We start from the raw sequence: 13,963 nt of genomic DNA on the forward strand, positions 1-13,963 counted from the left end.
CCACCTCACCCTAGTTCCAAACTTTCAGCTCAGCACTGTCCCCATGACTTGTCCTACCTGCCTATCTTCTTTTCCAGCTATCCACTCCACCCTCCTCCTTGACCTATCACCTTCATCCCCTCCCCCTTCTCACCTATTGTACTCTATGCTACTTTCTTCCCACCCCCACCCTCCTCTAGCTTATCTCTCCACCCTTCAGGCTCTCTGCTTTTATTCCTGATGAAGGGCTTTTGCCCGAAACATCGATTTTACTGCTCCTCCGATGCTGCCTGAACTGCTGTGCTCTTCCAGCACCACTACTCCAGAGACTGAAATTAACAGTACACTCAAACATGGGAAAAATGAATTCAAGTGACACAAGGGAGGGGTTAGATGGTGGAAAAACTGGAGAAGCAGGTAAAATTCCCAGTCATGGCATATGTTAGATTGGAAACATGACAGCAGAGTGAAGGATGGGATGCAGGCGCAAGGCATTAAGAAACTTGAAATTTAAAGGCAGATGCTGAAGGCTACAACTCATATCATACCCTAGAAGGTTCTGGCACTTGTACAAAGTAGGGTAGGTTGTATATGTTCAGCCCAGGGTTCCACGTCTTGTTTTTTTTAGGTAGTTGCAGCGGATGGTGGCAGTGGAAAACAAATTCCAGCCACAGGATCCTTGCAGGACTGCATGTGATTAGGAGTGTTCTGTAGCAGGATACGAGACTCCATACTGAAAAGGTCTTCCTGAAACAGCCTTCAGGCAGTTAGAGCTCAGTCCCGGGAGTCATTAGGTGCAGCCTGAAGTTGCAGTCAGGGATTAGAAGAAGCCCTGAGAGCTGTCTGATGCAGTCACAATTTGTAGGAAGGTCTGAGAGCCATTGATGGTTCAGTGCAGCAGTGATTGAGAATGAAGGAAGTGCACAAGCAGTATTTGCTTCATGTAGCTGAGAAACATGAGAGCTTGAAAAAGTGTCAGTTCAGTAAAATCTAGCTGATTTCCTTGGCTTTTGGCATTGTGCTTGAGTAAGTGCTGGGGTGCAGCCTTAGAATTCCAAGAAGCACAGCCTCATGAGAAGCTACCTGGTCATGAGTAGCCATTGATGGAATGGCTTGTGAGTGGTTTCTCAAGCTGGATCGTCAATAGTGAGAATTGCAGTCTTTTGTAAATTAACAATATTTGTACAGATTTGGTGTCAGTGTTGGGGAGGGATTGTGCAATGTTTGTGGAGTAATCTGATTTGTCTTTTCTACATTTAACGTTCTCTGTGGGGGTGCTTACTGTTAATTCTGGATATTAAAGTATAAATTGTATATGTACTAGATGTACTAGTTTATTCATCAGGAATAAAAGGCCTTCATCAGGAATGAGGCTGGGAGCCTGGGAGATTTATCTCTCCACCCCCGGGGCTCCCAGCCTCATTCCTGATGAAGGCCTTTTGCCCGAAACATTTTTTTTTCCTGCTCCTCGGATGCTGCCTAACCTGCTGTGCTTTTCTAGCACCACTCTAATCTCGACTCTGATCTCCAGCATCTGCAGTCCTCACTTTCACCTGGAATATTGAAATGACAAGTCTAAGAGTGCTCAGATCAGAGGTACTTGGCAAAATAGGCAACTGACCTGCATTTGGTGTCCCTAGCATAGAGAAGCTTACATGATGACAAACAAATGTACTGTTCTATCTTGAAGAATGTACCCATCTCTCTTAAGGAAATAGGGTTTGTGTGAGAGAAAGAGAGTGAACAGGTATTGCATCTTCTGCATTTGCGCCATAAGCTGTGAGCACAAGGCAGTTGTTTGAAAAGGTGGTATAGAAGTGAAATAAGAAGGCATGGAGGGAAGACTATGAAGAGCTTCAAGAGGTTTGTCATAGCTCACACCAGCTTCAGCCTACCAAATTGCCTTGATCCTTTGCAGTTCTTGTACAGGCTCAACAGGTCAACAGCAGGTGCCATCTCCTTGACCCTATCCTCATTCCTGGAGCATCTGTATAACAAGGATACCTATGTCAGGCTCCTATGTATTGATTGAAGTTCTGCCGTCAACCCCTGATACTCCAAACAAATTCATCTCTAAGCTTTGAGACCTAGGTCTCCGGCCCCCGTAAATGGTTCCTCAACTTCCAGATCCACAGACCGCTATCAGTAAGAATAGGCAAATAAACTTTCCCCACCATAATCATCAACGTCGGTGCCCTGCAAGGCTGCATGTTCAGCCCCCTACTATACTCCTTATACACACATGACTATGGCCAAATTCTGCTCCAACTCCATTTACAAGTTTGGCAACGACACCACTGTTGTAGGGTGGATTTCAACCAATGATGAGACAGAATACGGGAAAGAAATGGAGCGCTTAGTGGCATGGTGTAAAGATGACAATTTCTCCATCAATGTCAACAAAATGAAGGAGCTGGTTATTGACTTCAGGAAGCAGAGTGGAGGGCACAGCCCAGTCTGCATCAATGGTGCTGAGGTGGAGATTAGATTAGATTCCCTACAGTGTGGAAACAGGCCCTTCGGCCCAACAAGTCCACACCGACCCTCCGAAGAGCAACCCACCCAGACCATTCCCCTACCCTACATTTTATCTTTACCTCTGACTAATGCACCTAACTCTACGGGCAATTTAGCATGGCCAATTCACCTAACCTGCACATCTTTGGACTGTGGGAGGAAACCACAGCACTCAGAGGAAATCCACACAGACACTGGGAGAATGTGCAAACTTCACACAGACAGTTGCCCAAGGCGGGGAATGAACCCCGGTCCCTAGTGCTGTAAGGCAGCAGTGCTAGCCACTGAGCCATGGTGCTGCCCTCAAAAATCACGCACATTAGGCAGCGGTGGGAGACGAACCCACGCCTGTGTGGAGACTATCACCTGAATCCAGCGGCTTAGACAGCTTAGCCATAGCCCAGAGATGGTTGAAAATGCCACGCTGCTGGGAATGATGATCACCAACAATCTGTCCTGGTCCACCCATGCCAATGCACTGGTCAAGAAAGCACAACAATGTCTCTACTTCCTCAGGACGCTAAGGAAATTTGGCTTGTCCACAAGCACTCTTACCAATTTTTATAGATGCATCATACAAAGCATTCTGTCTGAATGCATCACAACATGGTTTGACAACTGCTCTTCTCAAGACTGCAAGAAACTACAAAAAGTTGTGCACATAGTCCAGTCCATCTCACAAACTAGCCTTCCATCCATTGATTCCATCTGTACTCCCCACTGCCCCAGAAAAGCAGCCCACATCATTGACGACCCCTCCCACCCTGGTTATACTCTCTTGCACCCTCTTCCATCAGGCAGAAAATATAAAACCTTGTATATACGCTTGAGTAGATTGAAGAGCTTCTTACCCATTATTGTTAGACTTGAAGGGACCTCTCAAATTTTAATTTAATGGTTGATCTCGCTCTCTGTGCACCTTCTCTGTAGCCGTAACATTGTATTCTTCACTCTGTTCTATTACCCAAATGCACTTTGTATGATATGACCTGCCTGTACTGCACACAAGACAAATCTATTCACTGTACCTTGGTACATGTGACAATAATAAATCAAATCAACTCATTCCATCCAATAAATAGAGAGGTAAGGGAAGAGGGCTTCAATTCTGTGGTCAGATCATATTGTAGCTGGCAGCAATTGTGGAAGATAATCTGGTTAATGCAGAAGTATACCTTGCAAAGATTTAAGGAGATGACAATCTTTTGGTATTTTCTCTCTGATGCACTGAGAGCAGGAATTTTGCTTTAAAGTAGAGTAGTTCTCCTATTGGAGGATGATTCTCACCCTATCTATCTCCATGGCAACACAGTAATACCATGGGCACCTCCAACAGTGCTTGTCAAGCATCCAATCCAAATGAAGTTCACTTCCCAAACCCCCCCCCCCCCTGGCAGAATCGGCTGATTTGCCAATGCCAAATAAAACTAGCTCAGCTCTCAGAACAGCGGTGTAGTCGATTGCATTGTTCCAAAAGAGGGAGAAGCACATGTTGACAATATCTGATCTGCCGATAGAGGCTGACTCTTATTTTCTTTATTTTAGTCTTTATCAGTTTGTCAAAACTCTGTACAGCCAGGCTGTTTCATCGAACACTGAATTCAAATTTTGTTTTGCTTGCTGGATTTTATTTAAAGAGATACAAATTACACATTGGGCACTTCCAATAGTTCTGAGCCTACTCACAGAGCAGTTCAGAGAACATCTCTGGGATACCCACACCAACCAACCCCACCGCTCTGTGGTAGAACACTTCAACTCCCCCTCCCACTCCGCCAAGGACATGCAGGTCTTGGGGCTCCTCTACCGCCACTCCCTAACCACCAGACACCTGGAGGAAGAATGCCTCATCTTCTGCCTCAGGACCCTCCAACTGCATGCCATCAATGTGGATTTCACCAGTTTCCTCATTTTCCCTCCCCCCACCTTATCCCAGTTCCAACCTTCCAACTCCTCCCACCTATCCACTCTACTCTCCCTTCTGACCTCTCACCATTACCCCCACCTCCATCCACCTATTGCACCTCTCAGCTAACTTCCCCCAACCCCACATCCTCCCATTTAACTCTCCATCCCCATCCTGGCCTTATTCCTGATGAAGGGCTTTTGCCCAAAACATCAATTTTCCTGCTCCTTGGATGCTACCTGACCTGCTGTGCTTTTCCAGCACCACGCACTTCTATCCCAATAGTTCAGCCTTCTTTCAGCCTGCTGCAGTATATGCATACTTACATATACATGTAGGTCCTGAATTAGACCCGACTGAATACGGTTACCACCCAATGATTAACAAGTAGATCAGCTGCCACACATTTAAGGGTAACAAAGGAATTTATTATTTTGTTTATTCATTCATGGATGTGTGCATTGCTGACTGAACATCATCTATTGACTTACCCTCATTGTCTAGAGGGCAGTTAAGAGCCTATTAAGAGTCGCATTGCGGTTGATCCTGAATTGCATGTAAGTCAGACCAGGTAAAGGTGGGTGACTTCCTTCCCCTAAAGGACATTTTTGAACCAGATGGGAATTTACAATATTCAATACTAGCTACATGGCTACCATTAGACTAGCTTTTTATTCCAGATTTTTATTGAATTTCGCTGTCTGCTATAGTGTGATTCAATCCCCTGTGTTCAGCATGTTAGCCTGGATTACTAGTCCTGTAATATTCCAACTATGTCACCTTCCCAAGCTTGTACAAGGAGCAAATGTGTGACACAATTGCTAGTCATACACAATTTCACTTTCTTAATCCCACATTTGAAACTTGTAACTGAGTTGCTGTAATATTTATCAAATTTGTGCTGTAATAGGGGGAATATTATAGTAATTTAGCTTTCCATAGCAATTCGTGATGTGCAGAGAGAAGTTTGAATGCTTTGCAAGAGTGAGCATTCACAAATTGTGAAACAAGTTTGGAAAAGGACATGAAACGTTGAGAAAAATTAAGAACCTTCTGGACATCATTAGGGAACAATTGTTTAGAGAAGGAATTCCAGGAAGTTGGGCCCTTGTTACATTGTGCCATCAAATGATACTGCATGGTCACTTGTTTCTATTGACAATTTTGTTGTGTTGGACTGTGATTCATTTTAACCAAAACAATAGCAAATTAAAAGGATAATTTTCTAGTATTCAGCATTCCTATAGTTTAGATCATTGCAAATGGTATACAATGTACTACAATTGAATTAAATCAACTTCACATTCTGTTTAAATCAGCCAAGAGTTGCTGTGTAATTATTTTGAATTTTTGATCCTTCTAGTACTGTGACAATAAAGGAACTGAATGATGGAAGTTCACAAACAGTGTTTGCTTGGTTTAGCTGAGATGATGCCTTGAAACAGTGCAGCGTAAGCTAACAGGATAATGCTGCAAACGTGTACAAAATATAACTATTATTGCTGTCTGCTGAAGCACATTTTAGTTTAGAGATAAATGCAGTTGCGTGCAACATGCAAGCATTCTTACAAATGCTCTAACTGAAGGTCACAAATCCAACAGGGGAAGTAAATAAACATCCTATATGAATAATTTGAATCTTTACTTTCTCTCTAGGTCCTTCTCTCAATAAGCTACAACACCGAGTCAACAGTGTCAGCCATTTTCCATTGTCGGTCAGGCAGCCACCTAAGGCTACAGCTTATGTGAGCCCAACTGTTAATAATACAAATGGGATCCATACGTCTGTCAGTTTGCATTCCATTTCGAGTACTGGTATCCCTTTACCAAATAGGCCCAGTAACACGGGGATACCAGGTCGGAGTGGCCTTCCCAGACCGACATCTGCTATCGGAGGTAGTGGAATACCCAGAAGCAAATTAGCACAACCTGTCCGAAGGTGAGTCATGTTTTAAGCAGTACTTTTTAATCTGTGGAATAAGTGCTTTTATTTATTTCTAGGAATTTTCTATACTTGACAGTGCCAGTGATAGTGCCTTGTTGTTTTATCTTGTCCAGAGATGGATGCAAATCAGAGACTTGAGTGTAGCTTAACTTTTCTCTGTTGCATCTTGAGAAAGCAATCCCATTTATTGTGTGTTTTGAAAACTGATGAAGCTTAATCCCTGCTCCATGAATGTGTTTCAGACTCTATACAGAGCTTAATGGAATTTCTTTTTTTTAAAGAAAGGAATCATTACAGTGTGGAAACAGGCATTCAGCCCAATGAGTCCACACCAATCCTCCAAAGAGTATCCCACCCAGAACCATCCCCTTACCCTATCCCTGTAACCCGGCATTTCCCATTATAATGCACCTAACTTACACAGCTCTGAATACAATGAGCAATTTAGCAAAGTCAATCCACGTAATGTTGACATCTTTGGACTGTAGGTGGAAACCGGAGCACCTGGTGGAAACCCACGCAGGCATGGGAGCATATGTAAACACAGACAGTTCCTGAAGGTGGAATAGAAGCTGGGTCCCTGGCATTGTGAGGCAGCAGTGCTAACCACCGAGTGTCTGCGTAGTTTTTCTAAATGAAGATATAGTACTATTGTGTATATATAGTGTAGGGTGGCATAGTGGCTCAGTGGTTAGCACTGCTGCCTCACAGCTCCAGGGACCAGGGTTTGATTTCTTCTATGATAATGATTTTAATGTGGAGGCAAGTTCACATTTATCTATTTTTATTTCAGTTCTAGGCAGAAATTGGAAGTGATTAGTGGTAATCAGATGCCAGGTTTGATCAAATATTCATGATTAACCAATTACATGACCAACTAATCAATCAATTTCCACAAAACATACAACATATACCGTATGGAGTGAGGTGCAGGTTTTACTAACTTACGTAGGTCTCTCCTATGATTGGAAATCGAGGAGGAACAGTAATATCAAATGACTGGTGTTGACTATGGGTTTATGATGAATAAGATTGGAATGTAACAATACAGTGGTAAGTATATTAGTGATAATTAACACTAAGCATGTAATTAGTAAGGGATTAAACATATTAACAGGGATGGGGGAAGTGAACGAAAGGAGATGAAGTAAAGATAATGCATGGCTTAGAAAGGGTGGATGCTGGGAAATTGTTTCCATTAGGCAGGGAGACTAGGACCTGTGGGCATAGCCTTAGAATTAGAGGGGGTCAATTTAAAACTGAAATGAAGAGATATTTCTTCAGCCAGAGAGTGGTGGGCCTGTGGAATTCATTGTCACGGAGCGCATTGGAGGCCAGGATGTTAAATATCTTCAAAACAGAGATTGATAAGTTCTTGATCTCGCAAGGAATTAAGGGCCACAGGGAAAAGTGCAGGTAAGTGGAGTTGAAACGCCCATCAACCATGATTAAATGGCGGAGTGGATTTGATGGGCAGAATGGCCTTACTTCCACTCTTATGTCTTTTGTCTTATGTGCTATATAAAGTTATGTGGGCTATATCTTTAAAATAGACACTGCCAATGTGCATGGGAACAAAATGAACTGTCTGCAATTGCAGCATCACTAAATGCAGTTGAGTCAAAATGAAACTAGGTTTCATTTGTCCCATACCTCAGCAGCCAGTCATTATTTTAATAGTTATAAAATGAAGCATACATAAGCTATGCCTACCTCTTTGTGGGATATGTGGAACAGTCCCTCTTCTGCAGTTACACTAGCACCATTCCTCACTTTTTCCTATACTAACTTGATGACTGTATCGGCGCTGCCTCTTGCTCCCACAAGAAGCTCAAACTGTTCATTAACTTCACCCACACCTTCAACCCAACCTCAAATTCTCATGAACCACTCCATCTCCCTCTCTGCTAACTGACTTAGCACCAACATCCATTTCAAAACCACTGACTCCCACAGCTACCTCGACTACACCTCCTTTCACCTGCCCTCCTGCCAAAATGTGATCCCATACTCCCAATTCTTCTGCCTCTGCTGTATCTGCTCCCCAGGATGAGGGATTCTACTCCAGGACATCCCAGATGTCCTCCTACTTCAAGGACCGTCATTTCCCCTCTACTGTAATTAATAATGCCTTCAACTGCATCTCCTCCATTTCCCACACCTCTGTCCTCAAACCCTCTCCCATTAACCACGATAAAGTATGGAGTCCCCTGGTCCTCACCTTTCACCTCACCAACTCCAAATCCAATGCATCATCCTCTGCCATTTTCACCACCTGCAGTCAGATTCATCATCATTAAAGATATTTCCTTCCAGACCCCATCTGCTTTCTAGAGGGACTGTTCACTCCACGACTCCCTCATCAGATCCACATTCCCCTCCAACTGCTCCTCCACACCCGGCACCTTTCCCTACACCTCCCCTCTCACCTCCGTCCAAGGCCCCAAACAATCATTCCAAACCTGACAGAGATTCACCTGCACTTCTAACCTGGTCTACTGCATCCATTGCTCCTGATGTGGTCTCCTCTAATTGAAGAGACCAAGTGCAGACTCTGACTGGTTTGCAGAGCATCTGCACTCTGTACGCTCCAATCAACAATTAGCTTCCAGTTGCCAGCCATTTCAACTCCCACCCCACCACCCCCCAGGCGACATGTCCATCCTAGGCTGCCTCCATTGTCAAGATGAGGTCACATGCAAACTGAAGGAACTTTACCTTATATTCCACCTCGAGCGTTTACAGCCCAATGGCCTCAACGGAGAGTCCACCAGCTTCAAAATCTCCCCACCCCCAACCTCATCCCATATCCAGCCCTCCCTCTCCTCCCTGCCTCCTTGACTTGACCTGACCTGTCCATCTTCCTTCTCACCTATCTGCTCCACCCTTCTTATTGACCAATCACAATTACCCTTTACCTATGTCCACCTATCACCATCTCACCTACCTTCCCCCAGCCTGACCCCCTCCCTCTATTTATTTATGTGCTCCCTTCCCCTCTCTAGTCCTGATCCGAAATGTTGATTTTCTTTCTCCTCCAATGCCGTGCCTCTCCAGCTCCACATATTATTGACCCTTAAGTATAACGCAATTGTGCAATGTGTATGTATACCACCTTCTAATAAACTCCAAAGTAGATTGGCAATTAAACTGTTAAGAATGTTATGTCTGTATACGCTTCCTATTAATTTTTTCAATTCAGTTATAATGAGAACTACCTGTGCCAATTTGCCACATAATTATAGCCTCTTGCCAGTGGAATACTTCAACGTAGGAGGATATAATTGCTATGCAACAGGGTTTCATGTGCATTTGTGTGATAAATGTGGTTATAGCAATTTATAACATTACAAAAATATGAACTAAATTATTGTTTTAAAATAGTGGCTAAGTTATGTCCTTACACGCTGAACTAAACCACTAAACCCCAGTTAAACTAAAAACTATATTTGGTCTTGAGTCTCCATAAATGTCATTATTTCGAGTATTAAATGTTATACCATTGAATCAACAAGTTGAGTACAATTAGAAGAATCATGCTGTACTGAAAGCAACTTTTTTTTTATTGTCAGCAAATTGGCTTCAGTAATTTATGTTTGGACATTAATGGATGTATGGCTAAGTTACACAATATATTATACGAGAAATGGCTGTACACACTATTAGTGAATATTATGCACTTTTATGATTTTCTTCTGTAATTTTCATATAGATGTAAATCACTTTGTCAAACGTCCAATAATGCAAGGTCATCTACTAACAATGCATCCACCAACATCATCCATTTCTGGACAATGGTACATCAACAAGGATAATATTGTTTTACCTCTTTTCTGAAAATAAACATAATTTAGTATTTTCATGAAGGAAAAGAATATCTTGCATTTATATAGTTTCTTCCTTGGTTGCCAAAATGCTTCACAGCCCCTTTAGAGATCATGAAGTGTTGTAATCTCAGAAATGCGTTAAAACATGTAAAGGTTTGACCCACAGACAGCAGTTTTGATTCCAGAAGCTCTGAAGAAAAGTCATATTCAACTCAAAACTTGAACTGTCTTTTCTTTCTCCACAGAAGCTACCAAACTTGCTTGGTATTTCCAGCACTATTTTTTAAATATAGGAATCTGTTTTATCCAAACCAAAATGGAACTACAGATGTATAATATGCATTTTTAACTTGAGAATGAAAACTTTGTGGCCTGTGATTTAACCTGCTATGTCTTTCCTTTTCTCTCCAGTTTTCTTCAGCCCCCAAAGCCCCTTACAGCACTCAGTTCTCTTAAAGATGGAAGCTGGAGGGATGGCTGTTACTAACATTCACTGTCACAGAGACTGTTTAAACAGTGGAGCTCTTACACAATGATGCCCAGCTGGCTGGGTTTAGATATGTTATAAGTTGTTTGTATCTACAGTTGGTTTCAGTGAAAATTCTAAAGTCTAGGCAAGGCACACAGTTACACAAGTTTTGTTAATAAGTAATACTAAGCGAACTAACTGTTGTAATGTTGTACTTTTAAACCTTAGCCCCGTGCATTGTAATAATCTCAAACTTGCAGATGCAATACTTCCAGTGCAAGGTGCCTCTTGATCAGATTCAATTTGTTTAATGTTAGCTTTGCATTATTCACGTTTCAAACAGTTACTAATATTACAAAAAGTATTTTGCCATAAGGGATTTTCTTCCTTTAGGAGATGAAATTAACTTTGCTTTTATTGAATTGTATTTGAACAAAACTGTCAACTATTGAGTGTATGCTACAGACCAACACTTGTTGAGCCAAACTGTAATACCTCAACTAAAAGCAATGGTTATGAAAGCTCCAATACTGTTACATATAATTTAATCACTAAATTGCCACATGTTTGAAATAATAAACTGAAATTGCCTTGTGCATGACAGAAGTAATTAGCAAATGCTATCTAAGTATAAACAACACACATCATCTGTTCTCCTCAGCTGGTACTTGTTCATTTATGATAGCTGGCTGGAGAGTTCAATGTAAGGGACATACTAGCCACTCTTCAATACTTTACATAATAATGTAAAGTAATTAAAGCACACAAAAGACAGTCCTACAAGTCTGTGGTAATGTTTATAGACACATTTACCACCTCACACCATTCTTCAACTAATGTAATTTGTGTCTTTTTTTCCCCTAGTTTGTGTCACTAGCATCCCATTAAATACCTCTGTACGAGACACCTGAACTATTCCACAATCCCAACCACTGTCTGGGTAGAGGCGTTTCTTCTCCATTTCCTACTAGATTTATTAGTGATTATTAAATGTTACACTCTGAGCTTAGAGGCCTAATTTTTTTTTTGCATTAATATGGACTTGTTAAGCTAATTTTAGTGACCTTTGATTCTATGCATGTAGATCCCGCTGCTCTTCTATCCCATTTAGATATTTGTTTGCCAATGCGCTTCCCCAAAGTTTAATGTTGCATGTGCGCTATGCTGTCACTCCCAGTGCATCAGCAGAAGGCTTTTACTTCAGTTGTAGTGTTTCTGTTGCCAAGCCAGTTGACCTATTTGGTCTTTGTGGCTCGACAATACAATGACTTAATCTCGTGCTGGGGAATTTATATCATTTCAAGTGTCTTGTGTAATTAATTCCTTTAAACATTAAAAATGATCTGATTCTAATCTTTGACCGCAGAAATCCCTTTCAATAAAGCACTGTAATTTTGTCATTACTAAGAAGATTCTACTATGGTAAAGAGAACGTTACTGAGGACTGAACACAATTGTGGAAGAAGGCTACTAAATGCAAGAGAATAATAGCTCAAGCTATTTCTAGCATTTTTCTTTTCTTCCCCCTTCTTTTCCAGGTACATTATTTCTGATCAGGTCCTCCATAATGCAACATGTAGGAAGAGGTGTAAACAATTAACTTCTACTTTCCATGTTGGTCAAAATCTTCTCATTTCTTTCAATAGTTCCTTTGGTGTGATGGTTTTGTTTTGTTTTTAAGATCGTACATGGGATTTGGGCATCATTAGCTAGACCAACACTTATTGCTCATGCCCAAGATGGCCAGTTGCATTCTTAATTTGGGTGCAGTAATTTTATGTCAGAACATTCTCAGATATTTCAACCAGATGTAAATGGAAGCATTTATATTATGCTACTAACAATTATTTATTACAAATACAAACTACACATTTTACAGTGTGTCCAACCATCTAAACAATGCCTGCAAAATTATATTTTTTACTGTACTGGACTATTGACAATGACAGTAGATTTGCTTTTAATAATTAGTCTATTCCAGTTTTGTCAAACAAGTATACTTTCTGAGAGGCATTTCGGGTGAAATTACTGTTGACTAATGGAAAATCTGGTCTGCAAATTTGATGTAGAGCCAATTGTATTGAGCACTGCAGCAATATTTTGTTTCTGTTTTGCACAGGACCTGAAGGGTCAGCATGTCCGTGAAAGTCAATTACAAACAGCTTTTCACGTGCCATCCAGTAAAGTTAACAGTTATTATGTTTTGTAGCATTTGTGGGTAAGGAAATTCACAATACCATCATCACTGTCTGATTTGTTTGTTTTTCTGAACATTAATTTATTATGCATAAATTATTTGTCCTGTCAGTTATGATTTATGACAATGCACATTGCACTTAAACCCAGCAATGACCATGTATGCGACAGTTTGAGATGATTTTTTTTAGAATAATAAGTGATAGTTTTGCAATGTTTTCTTAATATTGGTATTGAGAACAAGGTGCACTTTTTAAATGGACACACAGCAACTTAATTTTTATAGAGGTTTTACAGGACTACTTAAACACAAATTCATGTAATAATGTTGTATTAAGGTATTATAGAAATGCCAAATACATAAAGCCAGTTACTCTTGCATTTTATTGAATATTGCTTAAAAATATAATACATTATTGCCAATTGATGTAGGAATGTATTGATGATTTTATGCAATAAACTTTATTTTCCCTCCATTTTTGGATGGGTTATGCTATACTTCCAATGATAGCTTAACTTGACCAAGATCAACAAAGGATGCTGTTACCAACATTGTTTGACATTTGCAGTTTGAGTCTGAATCACTGAAAATAAAACACTTATCATGTTGCAAATGTTACTTGTCTTCACTGTTCAATGATTTATTTTCTGTAATCCTCCAGTTCTTGGAATTGTTCCTTGGGACATGTTGTGTAAAAAGGTTAATTGTACCTTTTGCTCCAGGAATATCTACTGAGCAAAAGGAGCTGAATCATAGTGATGTCAAATCACAATGGTACTGGAACCTGAGTCTGTAGGGTTTCAGATGATGTCCTCTCTTACAATCTCTTGTATACAGTTATGTTTAATAAAGCCTGCAATTGTTCACCTACCAGAGTCATAGAGTTATACAGCACAGAAACAAACCCATTGGTTCATTTCTTCCATGTTGAGCAGATATACTAAATAAAATTAGTCCCATTTGCCAGCATTTGGCCCATATCCCGCTAAACTCTTCCTATTCAAATACCCATCCAGATTGCTTTTAAATGTTGTAATTGTACCCACCTCCACCACTTCCTCAGGTAGCTATTTCCACTCTCACCTTAAACCTATGCACTCTAGTTTTGGATTCCTCTATCCTG

The 13,963-nt window shown here is 41.0% G+C and overlaps 1 protein-coding gene across 1 annotated transcript in view; it reads left to right on the forward strand.

Annotated features, from left to right (window-relative positions):
* Positions 1-13,709, forward strand: part of slain1a (SLAIN motif family, member 1a) — a 127,262-nt gene extending 113,553 nt beyond the window's left edge. The window contains exons 8-9 of the mRNA XM_043692680.1: positions 6,059-6,341; positions 10,586-13,709. Of these exons, the coding sequence (XP_043548615.1) occupies positions 6,059-6,341; positions 10,586-10,661 (359 nt within the window). The 3' untranslated portion in view covers positions 10,662-13,709. The remainder of the gene's footprint in view (positions 1-6,058; positions 6,342-10,585) is intronic.
* The last annotated feature ends 254 nt before the right edge of the window (positions 13,710-13,963 follow it).

The sequence above is a fragment of the Chiloscyllium plagiosum genome, chromosome 6 (assembly GCF_004010195.1).
Source record: "Chiloscyllium plagiosum isolate BGI_BamShark_2017 chromosome 6, ASM401019v2, whole genome shotgun sequence".
NCBI classification, from domain to species: domain Eukaryota; kingdom Metazoa; phylum Chordata; class Chondrichthyes; order Orectolobiformes; family Hemiscylliidae; genus Chiloscyllium; species Chiloscyllium plagiosum.